At 36.2% G+C, this 26,102-nt stretch overlaps 2 protein-coding genes across 4 annotated transcripts in view; both read right to left on the bottom strand.

Moving 5' to 3' along the window:
• The window catches only part of TAB2 (TGF-beta activated kinase 1 (MAP3K7) binding protein 2), a 91,347-nt gene that overhangs the window by 2,386 nt on the left and 62,859 nt on the right, over positions 1-26,102 (bottom strand). For all 3 annotated transcript variants that reach the window (XM_030929407.1, XM_030929408.1, XM_010381029.2), the window contains 3 exons: positions 11,388-11,548; positions 11,083-11,176; positions 9,966-10,046 (listed from right to left, as the gene is read on the bottom strand). In XM_030929407.1, the coding sequence (XP_030785267.1) occupies positions 9,966-10,046; positions 11,083-11,176; positions 11,388-11,548 (336 nt within the window). The remainder of the gene's footprint in view (positions 1-9,965; positions 10,047-11,082; positions 11,177-11,387; positions 11,549-26,102) is intronic.
• Positions 6,136-9,931, bottom strand: SUMO4 (small ubiquitin like modifier 4). Its single transcript, XM_030929416.1, has one exon. It carries the CDS (start codon positions 8,766-8,768, stop codon positions 8,481-8,483), a length of 288 nt encoding a protein of 95 aa, XP_030785276.1. The 5' UTR covers positions 8,769-9,931; the 3' UTR covers positions 6,136-8,480.

The following is a 26,102-nucleotide window of genomic DNA, read 5'->3' as shown; positions in this document are numbered from 1 at the left end:
AACAATACTGTCAGTGCACATAAGTCTCATTAAAGTTAGAGTTTCGTTTCCCACTGCAGTAGTATTTATATTTGTTTTCTACCAGAAAGGGAAGTTTTTTGTTAATTCATGTTCTCTATCTGCTAAAAATGTAAGCCTTGGATGACGCAAATAAATATAAACTAGTATCTAACGTCTTATCCACAGACTCTGGAGAAGTAAATCTATATAAAAATTTTACCATACTTTATGTTTAAAAATCACATTTGGTATGGTAGAGTAGAAAGAACACTAGAATTGACAGTTGTGAGAATGGAGTTCTGTTCCAGGCTCTGCTACTAATTCCTGAATATTTTGCTCCGTGATCTCAGATAAATCATATACATTCTAGGTCTCTTTGTTTCTTACTTATAAAATAAAGGTCACTGGAACTCTAAGAGACCAATGTTCTAGAATGTTTATATGGATAGTGGTATCTTAAACACAGAAAATAATTATATTCCTCAAAGATTGTCTCTAACAAGCGATCACATTTATAAAACTACTTTTAAAAATTTGGGTCCCACAATGAAATTAGAACAGTATTCCTACAAATTAATTTTGGGAGGTTTAAAGTAAAAGGAGTATGCATTGTTGAATTTTTCTTGTCAAGGTTATTAATTCGAAGCATCAAACCTATGTTAAAACAATGTATATTAATATGCAAATTCTACTTACCCTACTGATATCTTTTCTATTTTAAAAGAGAGACATTGTAACAAGTAGATAAAAATATAGAAGTCAAATTTTATGACAAATTTTAAATAATTAAATGATACTTGGTACTCTGTATCCCTTTAGCATCACCTTTCTTACTCATTATATAGAAATTTTCTTGCTAAGTCCTCAACTTTAGGTGTTGGCTTTCCATTGTCACAATTTTTGCCACATGCATAACCAACTTGAATAGTATTTATACAGTATTTTCCACAAACTGAATAATTTTAAAACAAACATCGAATTAAGTCTTATCGTAAGTAAAAATATCTAAAAAAATCAAGGATCTGACAATACCAGTTACTATGCCCTGAAACACATGAAAAGAAACACTTTTTTAAAAACTTTGACTTTTTACCATGTAAAATCATTTCACATTCCACATCTGGGAAACATTTTACAGAATAATTGTTTTAATCTGGGGATCCATCCTACTTATTAGAATTTTGGTCTCAGGCATTAGAAAACATTTTCACCTAGCACATTTTTAGTAAAACCTTGTTGATTCTGTTTAACCACAAAGGTTAAAATTTCAGGAAGAGTGACCATAAAGAAGTACCTTTTTACACTTCAATGTATTATTAAATGCCAGCATATTTTTCATTATTTAAGTAATATCTAAGGCAATCAATAAGGGATCTATAAATTTTTTTAAAATGAAAAATCTCCAATGGTTTTCTTATAAACTCACTTGGTACTTAGAATTATGAATTTTTTTTAAAATTAGAGGTGTTTGGAAACTAAATCACCAAAAAATTGGAAAAAAGAGGAAATTAGATCACAAATAATGGTCTAAACACATTTAATTTTAGCTGTTAAAAAAATCTCTATATTGTGAAGCAGAACTGACTTCAAGGACTAAATAAATTTCTGTTCATGAAGTTAATGTGTATTTTAGCCTTACTGCAAAAAATTACTGATTCCTTATTTCTCCCAAAACAGCCGGCATACAAACTTCTATCTTTCATGTAAAAACTTTTAAGTAATGGATGTTTTTATTGGACCTTTCGTATTTATTATGGAAAATTTCAAACATATATAAAAGTAGAGAGGATAGCAAAATGAACATGTACATGTACTCATCCTACTTCAACAACTGTCAAGACCAATTTTATTTCACTTATGTGAAATAACAGATTATTATTAATCTGAAGTAACAGATTATGTTGAAGCAAAACAGGAAACTTTTCGTAAGAAAAAATTCTTATTTTTCAAAAAGAGTAGGAAGATTGTATTAAGGAAACTCACTCAGTGTCTGAAATACACATCTTGCATATTTTTTAAAGAGTTAGTGCTTCTACCGCTGTCATCTCTATTGCTTTATTCAATTAACATCCAAATAGCATCTAGTCTCTGAACATTTGCTTACTGTGTCAAATGCCCTAATTTCACTCTGATCCTCTGTAATAACTGTTCATTGTATTCTAGCTAGATTTAAAAACATTTAAATAAAATACGAGGACAGAGCTATGCCTAATTATACATAAAAATGCAGGCGGCTGGGTGCGGTGGCTCAAGCCTGTGATCCCAGCACTTTGGGAGGCAGAGGTGGGTGGATCACCTGAGGTCAGGAGTTCGAGACCAGCTTGACCAACACGGAGAAACCCTGTCTCTACGAAAAATACAAAATTAGCTGGGCACGGTGGTGCATGCCTGTAGTCCCAGCTACTCAGGTGGCTGAGGCAGGAGAATGGCTTGAACCTGGGAGGCAGAGGTTGCAGTGAGCCGAGATCGTGCCATTGAACTCCAGCCTGGGCAACAAGAGCTGAAACTTTGTCTCAAAAAAAAATAAAAAATAAAACCAACAACAAAAAAATGAAGGAGTAGAGAGAGCACAATAAATGAGAATGTGAAAGGAGAATGTGAAAATTCTTGTAACAAACTGAAGACCAGTAATATACTAGTTCTTCCTTGTTCCCATTTCTTTTTCTTTTCCTGCAATAAAACTTTATTGACAAAAACAGATGGCAGGCTGGATTTGGTCCATGGGTCACTGTTTGCCAGCCGCTCGTCTAAAACCCAATTTAACATGGTACTCCTACCAGTATGTAAGCATGTGAACAACTGCTTGATTCGTAAAATGTTTTAATTTTGTTTTTCTCAACCTCTCCTTTTCCTCCCCTATGTAAGGCACTGAATTTCTCAATGACAGTAATCATACATTTTTTTTAGGGTGTCCTGTTCAGTTTCACAGGAAAAATGTACATTTTCCTATCCACAATTCATACTTTCCTATTCCTACAAACCATAATGTTTCTTATGAAGGAAGAAGTAACACAAATAATTTTTATCTCTGAAGACATTTGAAAATACAAACATATGTGGAACAAATTGTAAGTCTGGAGTATTTGTTGCAGCACACTAGTGAGGATGATGTAACCCTATATGAGTGCTGACCTGATTCACCACATGTCTGCTGACTTTCAGAATTTGTGAGAATGAAAACTGTTGTTTTGCTGTCTTTGTTTTGTCTCCCCCACAACTTTATTGATGTATAGTTGACAGTTAAAAACTGTAAGCTGTACAACTTGATGATTTATGTATATACTGTGAAATACTTATTACAGTCAAGTAACATATTCAGCATCTCATATAGCTTATCTCCCTCCCACCCCACTGTGGTGAGAACACTTAAGATCTCCTTTAGCAAACTTCAGTTATATAATAAACTACTGTTAACTAGTCACACTGTTGTACATTAGATCTTCAGAGTTTATTTATCTTACATAGTTGAAACTCTGTACCCCTTCGAACACAATCTTTCCATACCCTCTTCTCCCAGGCCTTGGTAACCACCGTTCTGTTCTCTGTTTCTAGGAGTTCGACATTTTTGAATTCTACATACAGGTGAGATCATGCAGCACGTGTCTCTCTCTGGCTTATGTCACTTAGCATGACATCCTCCAGGTTTACCCATGTTATCACAAATGAAAGGATTTCCTTCTTTCTTAAGGCTGAATAAATATTCTACTGTGTGTGTGTTACGTGTATACTGCTCACGTTTTCTTTATCCCTATATAGACATTTATGTTGTTTTCATATTTTGGCTACTGTGAATAATGCTGAAAGGAACATGAGTGCAGATATCTCTTTGAGATACTTACTGAATTTCCTTTGGATATATGCTCAGAAGTGGGACTGCTAGATTATAAAATTTTAAAGTTTTTGAACCTCCGTACTGTTTTCCATAATAGCTGTACCAACTTACATTCCCATGGAAGTGTACAAGGGTTCTCTTTTCTCTATGTCCTCATCAATGCTTGTAATCTTTCACCTTTCTCATAGTAACCATTCTGATAGGTTTGTAAGGTGGTATCCCATTGGCTTTTAATTTGCATTTCCCTGATGATTAGTGAGGTTGAGTACCTTTCAATATACCTGTTGGCTATCTGTATACTTTCTTTTGAGAAATGTCTATTCTGGTCCTTTGCCCATTTTAAAATCTGGTTATTGGTTTCTATTACTATTGATTTGCATGAGTTCCTGATACATTTTGAATATAAACCCTTTAGGAGTTACATAGTTTGTGAATATTTTCTCCCTTTCTGAAGGCTGTCTTTTCACTGCTGATTATTTCCTTTGCTGTGTAGATGCATTTTAGTTTAATGTAATCCCACTTGCCTATTTTTGCTTTTGTTGCCTGTGCTTTTCGTGTCATATCCAAAATATCACTGCCTAGACCAGGTCAAGAAGCTTTTCACCTATGTTTTCTTCTAGGAGTTTTATGGTTTCAGTTCTTATGTTTACATTTTTAATCCATTTTGAGTTTATTTTTGTATATGGTGTGAGGTAATGATTCAATTTCATTCATCTGCATGTGAATATCCATTTACTGACGAGACTATCCTTTTCCCATTGTGTGTTCTTGGCACCGTTGTCAAAGGTAAGTTGACCATAGATACATCAATTTATTTCTGGGCTCTCTATTCTGTTTCACTGGTCAATATGTCTGTTTTTATGTCAGTACCATATTGTTTTACTATAACTTTGTAATATTTTTAAAAATCAGGGAATGTGATGTCTCCAGCTCTGTTGTTCTTACTCAAGATTGCTTTGGCTATTCAGGGTTTTTTCTGGTTGTATATAATTTTAGGATTTTTTTCTGTTTCTGTAAAGACTGCCACTGGTATTTTGATAGGGATTACATTGAATCTGTAGACTACTTTGGGTAGTAAGGATGTTTTAAGAATATTAATTCTTCCAATCCATGAACACAGGCTATGTTTCTATTTATCTGTGTCTTTAATTTCCTTCATCAATGTTTTACAATTTTCAGTGTATTCCTAAGTACTCTTCTTCTTGCTATTGTGAATGGGATTATTTTCTTGATCTCCTTTTTTTGATAGTTCCTTGTGTACAGAAACACAATTGACTTTTGTACACTGTTTTCGTGTCTTGCAATTTTACTAAATTCATTTATTACTTTTAAAAGTTTTTGGTTGAATCTTTAGGGTTTTCAACATATATGATCATGTCACCTGCAAACAGATAATTTTACTTCCTCCTTTCTGATTTGGATACCTTTATTTTTCTTGTCTAATTGCTCTGGCTAGGTGATATGGTTTGGATGTTTGTCCTCTCCAAATCTCATATTGAAATGTAATCCCCAGTGTTAGAGGTAGGGTTTGGTGGAAGGTGTTTGGACTGTGGGGGTAGATCATTCACGAATACCTTGGTGCAGGTTTCTCAATAATGAGATACTGCTCTGAGTTCAAGCAATATCTGGCTGTTTAAACGGTGTGGCACCTCCCCCCATCTTGCTCACCATGTGACATGCCTCTGCTTGCTTGCTTCACCTTCTGCCATGAGTAAAAGTTCCCTGAGGCTTCTCCAGAAGCTGAGCAGATGTCGGTGACATGCTTCCTGTACAGAAAGCATGTGGATGTCCGTGACATGCTTCTTGCAGAACTGTGAGCCAATTAAACCTTTGTTCTTTATAAATTACCAAGCCTCAGGTATTCCTTTACAGCAACACAAAAATGGATACTACATTAGAACTCCCTGTACTACACTGAAAATAAGCGGTAAGAATGGCACCCTTGCTTGTGCTAGATCTCAGGGGGAAAGCTTTTGGTTTTCTCCATTGTTATATTACCTATGGGGTTTTTATACATGGCCTTTATTCTGTTAAGTTCCTTCCACATATATATGTTTTTTTTAGACAAGAGTTTCACTCCTGCTGCCCAGGCTGGAGTGCAATAGCGTGATTTTGGCTCACCGCAACCTCTGCCTCCCAGATTCAAGCGATTCTCCCGCCTCAGCCTCCTGAGTAGCTGGGATTACAGGCATTGGCCGCCATGCCAGGCTAATTTTGTATTTTTAGTAAAGATGGGGTTTCTCCATGTTGGTCAGGCTGGTCCCAAACTCCTGACTTCAGGTGATCCACCCGCCTCGGCCTCCAAGGTGCTGGGATTACAGGCGTGAGCCACTGTGCCCGGCCTGAGAGTTTTAATTATGAACAATTGCTGAACCTTTTCAAATGCTTTTTATACATCTATTAAGATGACTACATGGTTATTCCTTTCATTTTACTTCAATGTGTGTGCTGTATCACATTAATTCATTTGTGTATGCCGAACCATCCTTAAGCCCCAGGGATAAACCCTCCACTTGGTCATGGTGTATGGTCCTTTTAATGTGCTGAGTTTGGTTTGCCAGTATTTTACTGAGGATTTTTTGTGTCTATGTTCACCAGGAATATTGGTCTGTAGTTTTCTTTAGTTGCAGTGTCTTTGTCTGGTTTTGGTACCAGGGTGAGGCTGGTCTCAGAATGAGTTTGGAAGTGGTCCATCTTCTCATTTTTGGGAGAGCTTAAGAAGGGTTAGTATTAATTCTTGTATGAGTGTTGAGAGAATTCACTCATAAAGCCATCTGGTTCTGGACGTCTGTTTTTTTTTTTTTTTTTTTAATTTCTAAATCCATGCTGGGTGTTTGTTGGGAGATTTTTGATTACTGATTCAATCTCATTTGTTATTGGCCTATTCAGGCTTTCTCATTCTTCTTGATTCAGCTTTAATAGGTGGTATGTTTCTAGGAATGTATCTTTTTTCTAGGTTATCTAGTCTGTTGGCATAAAATTGTTCCTAATATTCCCTTATGATCCTTTTATTCCTGAGGCATCTGTTGTCTCCATTTTCAGTTCTGATTTTGTCTTCTTCTCTCAATTTATCTAGCTAAGGGTTTGTCAATCTTGTTGATTTAAAAAATCACCTCTTAGTTTTACTGACTTTTTTCTGTGTTTTTAAATCCTCTATTTTTTGCTGTAATTCTTATTATTTTCTTCATTATGCTAACATTAGGCTTAGCTTGCTGTTCTACTAGTCCCTGGGGTATAAGTGAGATCTTTTTCTTTTCAACATATGTATTGTCTCTATAAACGTATCTCTTAGTACCGCTTTTGTTGCGTCCCATAGGTTCTGGTATGCTGTGTTTTCATTTTTGTCCGAAGATACTGTTAAGATTCCCTTTTGATTTCCTTCTTGACTCAATGATTATTCAAGAGTGTGTTTAAGTTTCCACAAATTTTCTGGTTTTCTTGCTGTTACTAATTTCTAGTTTCATTCCACTGTGGTTAGAAAAAAATACCTGGAATGATTTGTATCTTCTTAGGTTTGTTTAGACTCGTTTTGTGAACTAACATATGATCTATCCTACACAATGTTCCGTGTGTGCCTGGGAAGAATGTATATTTTTTTGCTGTTGGCAGAGTTCTGTGTTTGCTATATCCACTTGGTTTAGCATTTTGCTCAAACCAGCTGTTTATTTGGTTTCTGTCTGGATATTCTATAATATTGTAAGGGGGGTACTGAAGTCTCCTACTATTGCTGTCAATTTCTGTCTTCAGATCTGTCAATATCTGTTTTACATATTAATGTAGTCTGATGTGGGGTGTGTATGTCTTTATAATTTTTGTATTTTCCTGTTAAATTGATCCTTTTACCATTATATAATAATCCTTGTCTCAACAGTTTGGCTTAAAAATCTATTGTTTCTGATATAATTATAGCCACTTTTGATTTCTTTGAGCTACCGTTTATATATGAAACATTTTTCCATCCCTTCACTTTCTGCCTGTGTGTGTCTTTAAATATAAAATGAGTCTCTTGTAGATAGTGTATTATTGGATCCTGTTTTTATTTTTCTTATTTCATTTTAAACAAAAAGTTTATTTAAACAAGAAGCTTCACTTGAAGGGAAAACTTTCTAGGATTCTTTCTTTTTTTCAGAGTAATTTATCCCTACTTAAAGACAGACTGCCTTACATGTAACAGCTACATACACAAAAGTTATAAAACTGTCCTTGGTTTTACAATGATAAATGAAAACCATTAAAATCCTCCAATTGAACAACGTATATGAGAATTTTTTTTTTTTTTTTTTGTTAAAACAGTAAGAGCAAAATAACTTACTGGAATATAAAGATAGGAGCTGAATGAACATGCCACTAATGGAGAAAGGGGGTATTTTCACAGAATCACTATTTTTTTCCCATCCTGTCTCCACTTGATGTCAATCAAAACATACCACTGGCTGTTTGGTTTGAAGAAAAAAGCAATATGCTTGTGCACATATATCAGTTATGTCATGGATAACAAAGGAATGTGGAAGGGGGAAAAAAAGAATAGAGTAAACTATACTCTAGCAGTCAGAATGTGGTGGAACCAAACTGCAGTTTTCTAATTCAGAATGTAATAATCTTGGTCTTTAAAGAACAGCGTTCTAGAGTAAAGAAGTAGGTTCCCTTTTCAGTAGACACCTCCCGTCTGCTGTTGAAACACATCAATTGTGTCTTCACCTTCCATTTCCAGCTGTGCAGGTGTGTCTGTTCCACTGATTGGTTGGCTATCAAATTGGAATCTGATCTGCTTCACTGACAATCCCTGTCGTTCACAATAGGCTTTCATTAGTTTACTAATTGGTGTATGCCTCTTAATCTTAAACAGCACCACAGAATCATCCTGTCCCGCCACCTTCAAATTAATATGGTCCTTGTTCTCAGTCTTGATTCCTTCTGTGGGCTTTTCGTCAGCCATGGCGAGCACCGGAGTCTCCTCATCTGCTGCTTCACAAAAGAGATGGCAAGTCCACAACTAATGAGCACACAAGCAGCAGCAGCAGCAGCAGGAGGTGACAGTGGTGGATGAGGGAGAGGGTGCGTGCACGTCATGGGCTCCCTCCCCTCCCACTGCGTGCACTAGCAGGAGCTCTTGGGGCCTCCCGTTGGCTGCTGCCAGATCCTGTTTTTAAAATCCATTCATACAAACTCCTTGTGAGTGGTGAGTTTAATCCATTTACAGTTAAGGTAATTACTGATAAGTGAGGACTTACTATTGCCAGTTTGTTGCTTCCTATTTGACAACTGTTTTGTTCCTCTTTTCCTCTTATTGTCTTCCTTTGTTATTTGATGACATTTAATCGTCATTTACTTTGATTACATTTGGTTATACTCTTCTATTTTAAGTTGATAACAACTTCAATTGCATACAAAAATACTATTGTATCTTTACAACCTCCACCCTCCCACACTTATGTGCTCTTGCAGTTTGCTTCTTTTAATATTATATATCCATTAACAAATTTTTACTTTTTAATTAGAGTTGAAAGTAAATTATATACTACAGTTAAGTGTTAATCTATATATATGTCTATATCTTTACCTTCAGCAGTGATATTTATGTACCTGTTTCCATTTCTATGCACATTTTAATGCCTGGATCAAAACACACAGATATACTTTGACATGTCTTAGTTTGGTGTGCATGTATTCTGAGAATATCAATGATGTAAAATGATAGAAGGTAAAAAATTATTCATCTGGAATTTAGGGTATTTTGATTACTTAAAGTTATATATAAATTAAACTGAATATTCATGGGGGGAAAAAAAACTTCCCTAAGGTATCTTCCTTATCATTTGTCTAAAGTTTTAAATGATACAAATTTTTGTACTTAGTAATTTTTTTTAACCAAGACTTGCTATTATTGGTTGGGAGTGTATAGTGCTTCCTAAGCTCGTGCATATTACTCTTAAAAAGCTAAGAAGATTACATCTTTGCATCCTCCCCAACCCCAAGCATGTAAATGAAAATAAACAAACATCTTCTTAATGAATTCATTTAAGAATGCCAGAGTTTGAAGCAATTTTAGAGAGGAAGGTTGCTGAACAGGAAAATTTTTCTAAAAGTTTGCTTTTCAAAAGTAACAGTTTTCACATTTAATGGATACACTAACCTTTGGGTTTTGGTGGCACAGGACCTACAAATCCAATATTGTCATAAAAGTTATGAATAGCACTGGGATTAAAATGTGGTCCTGAAATATATAAAAAGTAAATATATCAATGCTTATAGTTCAAAAACAACTTTACCTTTTAAAACAAGTATTTCTTTCTAAGAAAAAAATCACGCTATAAGAAATGCTTTTCATTTATTTTGCTCCTCTAATCTCCAATTATATGTAAGATTTCAAAACATATTTCAAATATATTATCTTAGGTATAACGTAGTACTCATAAACATGGGTAAGTGGTAAATTGTGAAAGAAGTCAAAGTAATGCTGGTAAGACATTAACAGAAGTAGAAGTAGACCCCTGTTCTATGTGGCAAGTTAAAATAACTTAAAATTTCACAATTTAAAATGTAATTTTAAATGATCAAATACGGACTAAACAGCTTTACCTCAAGTAAATATAAAAACCTTACACTCATGTAATAGAATGGTTAAAATTTTACACAAAAAGAGTAAGTTCAAGGATTGTAGTTTCTAGAACAGCATGAACTTTTTCTCTCCAGAGTTAAATTATGGTATTTTTCTATGAATGTTTAAAGATAAACAGCTTAATCAACATTTAAAAATAATAAAAATAAAAATAATTATCTTCCAGTTTTATAGATTCTGGAACACAGTCCCAAATGTATTAAAGACTTCTCTTTCGGTTAGATTCCTTCCCCTTCCTGTCTTTTCCATTTTATATCTTTTTATTATTTATCCAACTTCAGAATTAGGTTTAAGTGATAACATTTCCTTTTAGTTCTCTATGGAACTGAATTAAATTATAAACATTACTTACTATAAATCATTGCTTGTCATTAACAGCTCAAGTATAAAAAACTATCATTGTCTAAAGAGTGTATAAACCTTATTTTTATTATCTTCTCTATTTTATCAGTTAAGATAGTGCCATTGAGATGGAGGTGACTTTTTAAATATATTCTTAAAACTGTATCTGGTTCTAAAGCCACATGTTCTGAGGCAGTGAGATTATGATTGATAAATCTGTTTTTAGCCACAGGAAAACTGCTGGTGAATTAATATGATGAATTTCAGCTACGTATACACTGAACTTTACCTCGGGCTTGAAAAAGATCAATTTCTTTGGTTAGGCAGTCAATGTCAATCTGGAGTTGTCTATTACAACTTCTCAACTGCTGCATTTCTTCGAGCTGAAAAATAATTCTATGTAAGTAAGATTTGCACTGAATTCTTAGTCATTAGTTAATAAAGAATGGAGTTTGGCAGGGGAAAGTCAGGACAGAAAAACAAGTAAGAGTTAAGAACATCTGAAGAAAACTAGATCGAGATATTACACTTATGTTAGATGGCCTACTCTCACGTTCAAGCAGAGAGATCACAACAGTTAACATAAAGACTTACGGAAGGTATTTGGGATATAGAATTTGATCTTTTCAGGCGCCTTCGAGTTAGATTATTTTCCATTTCATTAACCTCAGATTTTAATTTATCCAGCTTTTTCTTTTGAATCTCAAGTTCTCTTTGAAGTCGTTCCATTCTGGCCTTCTGGTGTACCAACAGAGCTGCAATACATATCAGTAAACATGAGGACCTACCCACTTTAATCAATTAACCTTTAAGCAGACTTGGAAAAACAAAATAAACAAGAATTTGTCAAAAATCCCAAAGCTACATTAAAACAAAATATTGTACGTTTAGGCATTTAAAATTTCAGGTTTTTTTTTTTTTTTTTTTTTGACACGGAGTTTCACTCTTGTTGCCCAGGCTGGAGTGCAATGGCGCAATCTTGGTTCATTGCAACCTCTGCCTCACGGGTTCAAGCAATTCTCCTGCCTCAGCCTTCCAAGTATCTGGGATTATGGGCAACTGCCACCACACTGCACTAATTTTGTATTTTTAATAGAGATGAGGTTTCACCATGTTGGTCAGGCTGGTCTCGAACTCCTGACCCCAGGTGATCCGCCGGCCTTGACCTCCCAAAGTGCTGGGATTACAGGCTTGTGCCACGGTGCCTGGCCAAATTCCAAAAATTTTTACTTAAAAACTGTTTATTTAAATAAATGCTACTTTAAAAATGTTTTTTAGGATTTGGAGAAATTCACTTTATGAATGAAGACAGCATTTTTAGGCTACAACTTCTCTAAAGGTTTTAGTATTTTTAATTAACCTACTTACTGTATCTAATTCACATCTACCCTCGGAAAGGACAAGCTCTCTTACTTCAGAGTGTCATGTTTGGTCTATGAATGAAGCATTCTAATATGAACATGTTATAGATATTTTAGAAGGGAATGTAGAATAGGTTGAATCCATTTTGATGTATGCAACAAATAAAACAGGAAGATTGATTTTACTCCACATGAATGTTAACATTAAATTATCCCAATTGCCACTTATATTTTTGTATATTCAGATTATATTCTGTGAAAATATTTTCCAAGATCTTTAAAGAAACAAAATAAGCAATCAATCCCGCAGCATGAATGAACTACTTGGGAAACCATAATAAACTACAAATACTGGTATATGTTTTTGTGATCTATCCCTGGACATGAATCTCATCCTTTAGGATACTGGACTGGAAGTGAAGATACTGGAATCTACTTTTTATAAAGAAACAACATGGGATGATTCTATCTTGAGAAAAAAAAAAAAAGGCAGGTTTGGAAAAGCACTTTAAACAATCTCTAGAAATAAAAGTCATTGAAATGAAAAAGCCAGACAGATTACATACAAAGACAGATGGTGACCTGCCAGAGAGACGTAAGAATATTACCCAGAATGCACAGATAATGTGACAGAAAACATGAGAGAAGAGTTGAAAGGTCTCACATACATCTAAGAAAAAAATTCCAGGCTGGGCGTGGTGGCTCACACCTGTAATCCCAGCACTTTGGGGAGGCTGAGGAGGGTGGATCACTTGAGTCAGGAGTTCGAGACCAGACTGGCCAACATGGTGACACCTCATCTCTACTAAAAATACAAAAAGTAGCTGGGCGTGGTGGTGGATGCCTGTAATCCCAGCTAGCTGGGAGTCTGAGGCAGGAGAATTGCTTGAACCCAGGAGGCGGAAGTTGCGGTAAGCCAAGATCATGCCACTGCATTCCAGCCTGGATGACAGAGTGAGACTCTGTCTCCGCTGGGGGTGGGGGTGGGGGTGTGGGGGGGGAGGTGTGGGGAAAGACAGGGAGAAAAGAATTCCAGAAGGAGACAATAGAGAGGATAGACAAGAGGCAAGATGTGAAGAGATACAGGCTGAAAATGTTCCAAAATTGAAGGGAAAAAAGGAAGTAACAAATTTTAGAAGATAAAATAATTTGTTCACCTAATTAAATTATCCAAGAATACAAATGAATAAAGGTATTTCCAGACAAAGTCTGGGGAAATTCAACAATCACAGATAGCTGCTGAAATAACTACTAAATAAATGTTTTGATAAGAAGGAAATTAAATACAAAAGAATGGAATAAGATGAGTAAATCTGAAAAAAAAAAAGCTCTGACAATAAAACAAAGGAAAAGACTATGGCAGGGCAGGGGAGCAGCAGACATTGTCTAAAACAAAGTGAAAATAAAATACTGGAAAAGAATAACAAGACACTGAAGTGCAAAGATCAGAGGTGAAGTATTCTAAGGTCTTGAAGGTATTTAAGAAGAATACACTTAAATGTTACTAAGCCAAATATACATGCTCAGTATTTAGGGATGTGCAGTTTCTAAATTAAAAGAACCTAAGGAGAAATGAGGGAAATTTAATTAAACTCAGATAGTAGGAAAGGAGGGGATAAAGGAAAGAAACGCAAAACAAAAACCCGACTGGGATAATTCCAAATATACTAGAAATAACAATGAATGCAACCTAATGAAACATATCTGTTGAGATGAGATCAGTAGACTGAATTGTAAAAACTCAGCTATATGCGGCTTATGAAAAACACTCAAAACATAATTCACTTATCTATTCTTGTAATAAGTTGAGGGTCAAGGTTTCAGGTGTTGTTGTAGGCATTTTGGAAGTCCACTGAACAAAACAGGAAAAAATCATTGCCCTTGCGGAGCTCACATTACAATGGAGCAGAGATGGGGCCAGGGAGTAGGGCAAGAGAAAGACTCTAAACAAAGGGCAAACAGGTAGGCAAACGATGGCGCAGGGGCCAAATCTAGCCCACTGCCTGTTTTGTCATTACAGTTTTACTCGAAAATATAGCCTTGCTCATTTGTTTACTTGTTATCTATGGCTGTTTTCATTTTACAACAGCAGAATTAAATAGTTGTGACAGATTATGTGGCCTACAAAATCCTAAATGATATACTATCTGGCCGTTTACCAGATCATGTAGAGCCCTGCTGACCATATTAAGGACTCTGAATAGAATGGGGATCTATCATATAGCACAGAAGGGTTCAAAATAAAAGGACTCAAGTAAAATAAATATCTTGCACTTCAGGCACTATTCTAAGAAGCACAAAGTAATAGCAGTCAATTGCTGGAAGCATCTGAAGACTGTGGTGCACTGAAGGCAACAACAAAACCCAAACCCAGCTCCACTCCTGACTAAATTGATGCAATGACTCATAATAATAACCTGAAAGAAAAAGAGATGTCCTCATTTCTGGGTGTAAAATCCCATTTACTTTAGTCTCCTCTGTTCCTTTACATACAATGTGTGGCATTCAATAAAAAATGAGACATACAGAAAAGCAGGAGAAAAATGGAATTTATCATCAAGAGATAAAGTGATCAACAAAACTATAGTCAAAGATGATGCAGCTGGAATTACCTGACAGAAAACTTAAAGATTTAACTATGATTAGTATGTTAAAGGATCTAGTTTAAAAGGTGGACAGCATGCAAAAAAAGATTCACAATTTGAGGAGACCGGTGGAAATCATGAAAGGGTCAAATGCTAGAAATAAAAAATTTTTTATCAGAGAGAAAGAGTTCTTTGGACAGACTGAGCACACTGGACACAGAAGAATCAGTGAACTTGAAGACAGAAATTACCCAAACTGAACACGCCAAGAAATAAGTGAAAAAAAGAACAAAAAAAAAAAAACCCTTAAGAGTTGCAGAACCAATATAAACAGTCTATGTGTAACTGGCAAAAGAGGAGGAAAAAAGGCAGGAGAAATATCTGATGTGATAAAGACCAAAAATTTTCCAATATTAATGAAATACAACAAATCACAGATCTAGGAAGCCTACAGATCACCAAAAAAATGCTAAAACAAAACCCCTAGACACATCACAAAGTGCTGAAAACCAAGATTTTCATATATTTCAGAAAAAAATCTGACTTTAGGACAAAACATATGAGATAAAGATGTTCTTTATGTAATGATAAAAGGAAAAAATGCTAGTATACAACTCTGCATGGAAAATCATAAAAATAATCTAATTTATTTTCCAACAAATACATTATAGAGTATACATTCCAGGATAAGGTTGAGCATTCTCCCAGTCACAGATCCATCAGCAATCCCCAATCCCATATCCCTAATGTTTTCTATCAAAATAAGTAAGTAAATCATAGAGTTTGAGAGAGACACAGAAGGCCAATATTAGTAGGAGACAGACTTGAACAGCAGGCAGAAATCTGATTCAAAGATGATTTAGGAGACTTGAAAGAGCCACAGTTGCTACACATATGGTTGTGAGGTGTTTTGAGGTTCAAAAGTAAATTTTTCAGAATATATCTGAAATAAGTATTGCATCCTTAGATATTCAAAGGGGTTTCTGCAATGGCTGAAGATGTGGTTTACCTTTGGGAGTAAAGGCAAAGTATCTCTTATGATTAGTCTGAAGCTCTAAGTAAAATATTGCAAATCTATTTACAATTACTTACAACTTATTTAGGAGGCATTTCTTTCCACTTTAAACAAAATTATAGAGTTATAATGACTATATTATTTAGAAATGACATACCTAGTTGGTTGACTTGTCTAGGTATGGCTGTTATAAACAAGCTAAAAATGCTATGAATATACTAGGAAAGCAGTTCTCTATTTTTTTAGCAATTTTTTCTTCTAAGTGGCTGAATTTTTATGTGTCTAGTTCACTTTTCATTTGTGGTTTGAGATCTTTAGATAGGAATCTGAGAAAGATGAATTACAGAGAAAAAAGGGATCAAAGTGAATTTCTAAAAATCACTGTAAAAATTCGGCTAAAGTCGAAACTCTAGCTGTGAGTTTTGTCTGCAAATTTAACCTTGACTATACAAAATAATACCTAATATTTGTCCATTATGAAACAATGTGATTAGATTCAATATGAAACAATGCTGGTAGATAAACAGCGAAGACACTTTTGCTCTAATTAGCCTCCACTAAATGAAAAAATCTTCTGTCTCCTGAAACACCCCATAAAAATGAGGTATGAATGAAAAAGGTACAATCTACCAACAAATAAGAAAAAGAAGGCAATTAATTGACAACAGATGTCAACAAATTTCTACAAGGCTAGAAGCAGATGAAATGACAGCTGAATGAAGGAGTGGAGAAAACTGAAGTCTCATGGACAAGGAGGGTGCTGTAGACAAAATGGCAGCTCATCTGCGGCAGAAACCTAAAAATGCTCTTGACTTTGGAAAAAGGAGGTAACAACAGAAGGCAGGAGTTAGGAAAGGGCCAGAACACAGAGACTTAATTAGCTATCTGTATATGGAACAGTCAACCTCTCCCCATCCTAAAGGGAAGCATCACCTCATAGTTGAAGAAAATCTGATACGAAGGCAGGTGGATCATTTGAGGTCAGGAGTTCAAGACCAGCCTGGCCGACACGGTGAAACCCCATCTCTACTAAAAATACAAAAATTAGCCAGGTGGTAGTGGCTCGTGCCTGTAATCTCAGCTACTCAGGAGGTTGAGGCAGGAGAATTGTTCGAACCTGGGAGGCGGAGGCTGCAGTGAGCCAAGATTGTGCCACTGCACTCCAGTCTGGGCGACAAAGTGAGACCCTGTCCGCTCCCCCCACCCCACCAAAAGAAAAAAAAATCTGGTATCAACGTGAAAGATCTGCATAAACAGAGAAAAAAACTAAATCCAGATGAAGCGAAGACAACATAGTAGAGAGACGAGAACTTAAATTCTGATTAATATCATTAAGAGATTTAAGACACTACTGTACCAATAAAACAACAATCTTCTTCGAAAAGCAATCAGAGAACTAGCTCTTGGAAATTAAAAACATAACTGCCAAAATGAAAATTTCATGAGAGTTGGAAAAAAACTTAAGGAAATCTCCTACAATGTAGAATGGAAAGATAAGGAGGGGCCGGGTATGGTGGCTCATGCCTGTAATCTCAGTACTTTGGGAGGCCTAGGAGGGAGAGTCATTTGAGCCCAGGAGTTTCACCAGCCTGGGCAACAAAGGGGGATGCTGCCTCTACAAAAAAATTCAAAAACTAGCCAGGCGTGGTGGTGCGCACCTGTAGTCTCAGCTACTTGAGAGGCTGAGGTGGGAGGATCACTTGAGCCTGGGAGGTCGAGGCTACAGTGAGCTGACAGCACCACTGTACTCCAGCCTGGGCAACAGTGACACCCTGCCCCTGCCCAACACCTCCAAGAAAGACAAAGACGTGAAATATACTGAAGATGTAACGAAAAATAGAAAGCTCATTCAGGACATTATACAGCTAAACAAGAGGAGGTCTAGAAACAGACAATAGAGAAACCATAGTGGGGATCAGAAAAGAATTTCCCAGGGCTGAAGGGAGACACTAGCCTGTAAAATGGACGAGTCCACTAAATGTGGGACAGGATGATTAAAAAAAAAACAAAAAACAAACCCTATACCATTGTAAAATTTCAGACTACTAAAGACAAAGATCTTAAAAATTTCCAGAAAGAAAAAAAGTAGATCACATACAAAGATACAAGAATCATATTGACATCATATTTCCTCAGTGATAAGGAAATCACTACATTTTTCTGTGGAGAAATGATATTCAACCAATAATTCTATATCCAGCTAAAAGTATGAGGGGATTTCCAGATATTTAAGGACTTAGAGAATTTACCTCCCAAGTCTCATTAGGAAAATACTTAAAGACATGTTTTAGCAAATTGAAGGCATAAACCAAGAAAGAAGACAATATAAGATCCAAGAATGGTGACTTTAATTTATAACAGGGAAGAGAGAACTCCAGGAAAAACGAACAGATGGTATCTTGGAGGTGCCGAAAAGATATGATAAAGGCAGAGAACAACAACAAAAATTAACAATTTCAAGGAAAACGGATAAATACCTGGGCTTTGCAGTGAACAGATGATGAAGAAGGAATTACAGGTAAAGAAAACAATATTCAGTATCCTTTAAATCCTCTTTCAAAGTTAAATTTTAATGGATAAAAGTAATTTAAGCATGCAACTCTCTCTTGTGGTTGTTGTTAAAAATAAGTGAGTACTAAGTGAATTCAAGCACCAGGGCTCTTAAACCACTGCTACAAGCATTCTAAATGGTTTATACAGAAAGCTCAGTACTTACCCAACTTCTGCCAGCTCATGAACAATGGAGAAAATTTCTTCATTACTCAATTTTATTTGAAATTTAAAAAACACACTTGAAGTTCCAGATGGTGTTTTATTAATTTTAGTTATTCTTTACTGTAAATAATGTCAAATTTCTCCAGAAGTTTAAAAACAAAAACACGAGAATTTGCTTACTGAAAAAAGACATATGTCATTGGAAAATATACTAGGGACTTGTAGATACAAAGATTTTAGGCTTGTTTAAATGAAAAAAGAAAAATTTTGCTATTGAACAACCTAATAGGTACTTACTCCTGGTATCTTTTTGTTTTTTGTCTGTAATGACAATTTTACATGTCTAAGTCAGGTACATGCCTAAGCCATGCCTAAGTCATTGTACCTAGGAAAGTACAATGTCAGCTTCTAAAATAAATCAAGACTTTTCTACGCTGTAACTTTGTTGACAATAGGAATCATATCTGTTTTATGTATCACTGTATTACCATAGTCACTTATTTGGTGATTGAGTCATAAAAGATTTAAAGATGGCAATTATAACTTTAAAGCAATCTGTTTTAATCTATTTTGTCATTTTTAAAGGCAATTTGAAATCAGATCAGTGCTGCAACTGGGCCCACAATTTGGGCAACAGATGTAAAACAAAAGTATGAGGAATGATGCTTAATCTCTGTAACTATTTTTAATAACTTAATAAGAGATGAATTTTAGTCATTTTAGCGTAACTGGTGAGACCTCTTGCTAGATCATTTGCTGGCCTTTATTTTACACAATTAAGATTCTGTATGTAATCTTACAGCATTAAGATATAGATATTATCTAAAACTTTTATTTTAGACAGAAGGAAAACAGGCCTAGAGGCACCAAAAGAGCCTCAAAACAATAAAACTGGATGAATCATTACGTGACGTGGGCGTGTTTATGGTTTAGAAAGGTTTGTACTTTTTTTTTTTCTTTGACGCAGAGATTCGCTCTCTTGTTGCCCAGGCTGGAGTGCAATGGCGCGATCTCGGCTCATGGCAACCCCCGCCTCCCAGGTTCAAGTGATTCTCCTGCCTCAGCCTCCCCAGTAGCTGGGATTACGGGTATGTGCCACTACGCCCGGCTAATTTTTTTTTTTTTTGAGACGGAGTCTCGTTCTGTAGCCCAGGCTGGAGTGCAGTGGCCGGATCTCAGTTCACTGCAAGCTCCGCCTCTGGGGTTTACGCCATTCTCCTACCTCAGCCTCCCGAGTAGCTGGGACTACAGGCGCCCGCCACCTCGCCCGGCTAATTTTTTTTGTATTTTTTTAGTAGAGACGGGGTTTCACGGTGTTCGCCAGGATGGTCTCGATCTCCTGACCTCGTGATCCGCCCGTCTCGGCCTCCCAAAGAATTTTGTATTTTTAGTAAAGACGGGGTTTCTCCAGTTGGTCAGGCTGGTCTCGAATTCCCGACCTCTGGTAACCCCACCCGCCTCGGGCTCTCAAAGTGCTGGGATTACAGGCATTAGCCACCATGCCCGGCCAGGTTTATACTTTAAAAGAGGATATGGTAGCTGTTTTCAAGTTTTTGAAGGGATGCCGTGAGACCTGTTCGATATGGTTTCAAGGCAATACTAAAGAGAAAATATACCGTTAAGATTTCTGGGGCGAGGTGCAGGGGCTCACACCTGTAATTCCAGCACTTTGGTGGGAGGCTGAGGCTGGTGGATAATTATGAGGTCAAGAGATTGAGACCATCCTGGGCAACATGGTGAAACCACGTCTCTATTAAAAATAAAAAATTAGCTGGGCGTGGTGGTGCGTGCCTGTAGTCCCAGCTACTTGGGAGGCTGAGGCAGTGGAATCGCTTGAATCTGGGAGTCAGAGGTTGCCGTGAGCCGAAATTGCACCACTGAACTCCAGCCTGGGTGACACAGCAAGACTCGATCTCAAAAAAAAAAAAAAAAAAAAAAAAAAAAAAAAAAAAAAAAAAAAGATTTGTTTTTGTTTTCAAAATCTTGGAATATGGAAAGGCTTTCTAAATAAGACACAAAACCCAGAAGCCATAAGAGTAAATTCTGAGAAGTCTGAATATGTAAAAGTAAAAAATTTATAAGGCAGAAAAAATTTTATTGACTAAATAAAAGGTAGTAACAAAGTAGAAAGAACAGACTAGGCATTTTACAGAAATAGGTAAGTTCACAAGATGAGAAATACAGGCCGGGCGCGGTGGCTCAAGCCTGTAATCCCAGCACTTTGGGAGGCCGAGACGGGCGGATCATGAGGTCAGGAGATCGAGACCATCCTGGCTGATACGGTGAAACCCCGTCTCTACTAAAAAATACAAAAAACTAGCCGGGCGACGAGGCGGGCGCCTGTAGTCCCAGCTACTCGGGAGGCTGAGACAGGAGAATGGCGTGAACCCGGGAGGCGGAGCTTGCAGTGAGCTGAGAGCCGGCCACTGCACTCCAGCCTGGGCGGCAGAGCAAGACTCCGTCTCAAAAAAAAAAAAAAAAAAAAAGATGAGAAATACAAATGGCTGGAAAAAGAACACATGAAAAGATGTTCAACCTCAATCATATTTAAATATGCAAATTTAAGCTCCCAAGAAAAAGATGAAAATTTAAAAAACCCAAAGCAACAATATAGTTTTACCTATTAAACTGACAGATACTACTTTTTTCAACCACCTTTACAAAATATGATGAGTGGAGAAGGGGAGGAGGAAAGAATATTCTTATAAATGTTACCAAAAATGTTCCCCATTTATAAGTACGGGAGTATAAACTGGTAAAATCTCTTTAGAAAGCCTCAAAATTGAAACTGGCAACATTTACTGGCCGTCATCAGTGTCCTTCCCCACATTCTTCTGGCTGTCTGTCTCCCAGGTATGTGGTAGAACTGTGCCTCCCTGTTGCTGCTGAATTAGGTGTGGCTGTGTGCTTTGCTTTAGCTACAGAGCAACATGCATTGAGGCAGAGGCTTAAGGAGCCACTGCTCACCCTCTATGTTTCCTTGGTCATGGAAGCACAGAAATGGAGCTTCCCTTAACCTGGGTTGCTGGGTGAGGGTGATGCAGAACAGAGGCCACCAGCTAACCTTATGGGATAAGAAATGTGAGATAAAAATAAATCTTTGTTGTTTTTAAGACATGGTTTGTTACTGCAACATAACCAAGCCTAAATGATACATCTATCAAAATTAAAAACACATAAATCCTTGGACACAGCAGTTTCACTCCTAGTAATCTCACAGTCTGCCAAGATACTTGGACATGGGTACAACTATGTATACACAAGGATTTTTATTGTAGCACTGTTTGTAAAAACAAGATTAGCAACTACTTACGGTCTATCAAGAATGGACTGGTTAGATATTACGGTACACAACACTATGCAGCCATTTCTTAAAAAGCAGATCCTGCTGACATGGAATTTTCTCAAAGAGATAAAGACAAAAAAAAGGAGACATAATCCTAGAATACAAAATGAACTATTTGAGAAACTAGTTATCTCTAGTGAGGGGAATTTTTCATTATATACCCTTTAGTTCTGTTTTCAGTTTTTTTAAAAACCAAGTATGTAGAAAAATATTTTAACGCAACTCCTATTAGAATTCCAGTTGACTTCTATGTAGAAATTGACAAACTGATTCTAAAATTTACTTACAATTTCAAGAGACTCTAAATAACCAAGCCTACCTTGAAAAAGAACCAAGCAGGAGAACTCACATATCCCAATTTAATAATAAAATAATTATAGTAATTAAGGCCATATGGTATTGGCATAAAGAACATATAGAACAATGGAAAAGAATTGAGAGTCCAGAAATGAACCCACACATTTACGGTCAACTGGTGTTTTACAGGGGTGCCAAAATCACTCAATGAGGGGAAAGTCTTTTCAACAAATGGTGCTGGAATACTTGGATAGCCACATGCAAAAGAATGAAGTTGGATCCTTACCTCATGCCATGATACATCAGAATGGATGAAAGATCAAAGGTTAGAATATAAGAACCAAAATTATATAACTCTTAGGAGAAAAAATAGGGATAAATCTTCATGACCTCACCTCACAGTTAGAAACTGATTCTTAGGACACCAAAAGCAAGAGCAAGAAAAATACATAGAGTTTGGACTTCAGCCAAATAAAAAACTTGTGCTTAAAAGACACCATCAAGAAAGTGAAAAGACAATACACAGAATGGGAGAAAACTGCAAATCATGTAAGGGACTTATTTCTAGAATATATAGAGAACTCACACAACTTAACAATAAAGATGAATAACCTAATTTAAAAGTAGGCAAAGGATATGAATAGGCATTTCTCCAAAGAAAATATGCAAATGGCCAGTAAGCACACGAAATGATGCTTGACATCATTAGCCAATAGGGAAATGCAAATCAAAATCACAATGAGATACTTTGCAGCCACTAGGATGGCAAGTAACACAAAGTCAGATAAAAGTGTTGGTGAAAATGTGGAGAAATCAAAACCCTCATACACAGCTGGAGAGAATGTAAAATGGTGCAGTGACTTTGGAAAACCGTATGGCAAAAATTCCACTGCTGAAAAGGTGGAAAAAACCAAAACGTCTATCAACTGATGAATGAATAAATGAAACGCAGTATATTTATATAACGGCATATTTGGCCATAACAAGGAAAGAACATCTTGCTACACCACAGATGAGTCATGAAAGATCAGATTCCATTTTATATCAGGTGTCCAGAATATGTAAATTTTTAGAGACAGAAAGTAGATTAGTGGTTCCCTAGTGCTGAGGGTGGGGGGTAATGGGATAGGGAGGTGATAGCTTACAGGATATGGGGTTTCCTTTAGAGGAGATGAAAGTGTTCTACTGGCTGGGTGATGGTTGCACATATCAGTGAATAAACTAAAAACTGACATTTACTATAAGTCAATTGCACTGTATATTAACTATATCTCAATAAAGATGTTAAAATAATGCCTGAACATTTAAAAAATTTAAAGGATTTACAAAACTTAGTGTACTGTTCTCACATTTAGTGAATGTCTGTCAGACATACTGTAGAATACGTATATATTATATAAACCCACGTGTTCACAGACCCATGTGTATAGTGTGTTCCTGCTTTAAGAAGTGTGTGTATACACATATATACACACATGTATGTGTACGTGAATATAATGTGAATGAATGTAATGGGAAGGGGAATATAATGGGAAGGGGATAAGTAACTGCTAATGGAGAATATCCCTCATAGTTAAATAATGGAAAAGCTAGAAGAAGTGACAGCTCAAAGGTTGAAAGGAGACACATTTTTATTGCATTTCTGTTTTTTATAATTTCTTTTACTGACTGGTATTTTCATAATACTTTTTAAAGGTATTGATTTAATGTAAGAAATAACCAGCTAGTAGGTAGAGCTCTCCAAAACCAGAATATGCTACCTTAGGAGGCAGTTTGTGTCTCATAGGAATTTAAAGTACAGAATGGATTTACACTTGATAGGCTGGATGGGTACGTGGACTGGATAACCTCTGGAGTAGAATTCTTCATGTCCTTTAAAGTCTCTTCCAACTCTGACGTTTACCCCAAATTAAAAAGGTATTTAGTCTTAAGACTGAGAAGAACCTACAAGTAGTAGGGCTAATTTGAAAAAAATATTCTGTAAGTGGTCCAATGTCAACTAATCTTAATTACTGAGTTTATTATTTTAGAGACAAAGTCTTGCTACATTGCCCTGGCTGGTCTTGAACTCCTGCACTCAAGCAGTCTTCCTGCCTCAGACTCCCGAGTAGCTGGAACTACAGGTACATGCTACTGCACTAGGCTTTTATTTAATAATGTGATTTCAATGTCAACAAAGAACAACAAAAACGCATTTCCAATCAAAAGATACATAAAGTTAAACAAAGTACATGTTTTAGAATCTGAACTAAGTAAAATTATATTTCCTGTTGAAAAGAGTATCTTACTGAATTTGTGCCACAATAAACATTTTTTATTAAATCTCATTAAAAAGAAACGTGTTGTGATTTGGATAGATGTACTAGTGAAAAATGGTAAGGAATGAGAAATACAAAGTCCAAGAAGCTAATTTTCAACTCATAATTTTTCTTCCTTGTATTTGTATTTTAGGTTCAAAGTCAAGGCTACTGCTTAACACTATGGTAGGACTTTAAACATAACTGAGGAAAAACCGTATTAAAGTATCATTAAAAATATTTATGATTTTATAGATGTAATTTTTTTCTTTAAATAATAAAAACAGTTTACCAGCTAAGTCAATACCACAGATGGAGTTCTGTGGAAATCGTATTTGGCAGCAATCTTAGTTTTTTAAGAGTTCCTGGCTCCTGTAACAAAGTAAGAAAGTAGGCCCTTTTCTCTCCACCACGAAAATTTGTTGGAATGCGTAATGCACTTTGTCCTCCATACCTATAAAAGTTGCCAGTGTTATAACAGGCATACCACTATGAAGACACTAGAATGTCTCAGAATATGCTGAATGATAGTTTTCAATATTTTTTGGAAGCTAGAGTTGGGTGGTATAACTTAAGGGGGAAAAAATGTAGCTATATGTGACCACTGACTATCAGCAAGAAAATTTCACTTCTATACTTGTTCTTAATGGGTAACATAAGAATTTCCTTCATACCTTTAAACTGAAAATTTCTCTCCAACCTTAATTTGTTCTTTTCACTTTTGTCTCTGATTCCTGTAGTACTTTAAGGAATCAAGTTTCATTTATTTCCTTTAGGAAGGATGATGGTGCTGATAGACTTAGTGCTGAGATGAGTGGGGTCTTGATGTTTCATTAATTTACTTCTTTTGCTTCTGATCATTCTATAGTAGAGGCTGTATCAAACAATGTATCTTTCATAAACAGAAATTCTCACTTTTGATAGTTTTTATCACAGTATTTTTAGATTTCAAATGGTAGATTAAAAGAAAAAAGAAAAAAATGCATTTTGGTTACCAAATTTATGTATGTATGTATGTTCCCTTCTCAATTTGGAAAAAATATTTTCCTATGATTCTAGTGCCTGGCTCAACTTATTTTTCTACTCTAAAACGGTATTTCCAGGAGCATTAGAAAAATCAGTTTCACTGCAGGAGACAGAGATATTTCTTTCCTTTTTCTTACCATACCACACAGAGTTTAGAAAAGATACTTGCTTAAAGATCGGGATTACTGAGGCCACCCCATTTAGTAACTGCAGAGAGTGTCTGTGAACTATGTAGGGTAAAAGCAGAAAAGATGCATTTTCCAGCAAAGGCCTCCTTTGTCTTGAATTAAGTGAATGAAACACTCGATCAAGATTGTGTCACTGAGCCAGGCGTGGTGGCTCATGCCTGTAATCCCAGCACTTTGGGAGGCTGAGGCAGGTGGATCGCCTGAAGTCAGGAGTTCGAGACCAGGCTGGCCAACATGGTGAAACTGCGCCTCTACTAAAAATACAAAAACTAGCTGGGCGTGGTGTCATGTGCCTGTAATCCTAGCTACTCAGGAGGCTGGGGCAGGAGAATTGCTTGAATCCAGGAGGTGAAGGTTGCAGTGAGCCGAGATTGCACCACTGCACTCCAGCCTGAATGACAGTGAGACTCCATCTCAGAAAAAAAAGACTGTGTCACTGGGTGATAGGTCCATCTGGATCAATACCAGTTCCATAGTAA

Source organism: Rhinopithecus roxellana, chromosome 4 (assembly GCF_007565055.1).
Source record: "Rhinopithecus roxellana isolate Shanxi Qingling chromosome 4, ASM756505v1, whole genome shotgun sequence".
Taxonomy (NCBI): domain Eukaryota; kingdom Metazoa; phylum Chordata; class Mammalia; order Primates; family Cercopithecidae; genus Rhinopithecus; species Rhinopithecus roxellana.
The sequence above is the reverse complement of the archived record's forward strand: the minus strand, read 5'-3'. Positions and strand labels throughout refer to the sequence as shown.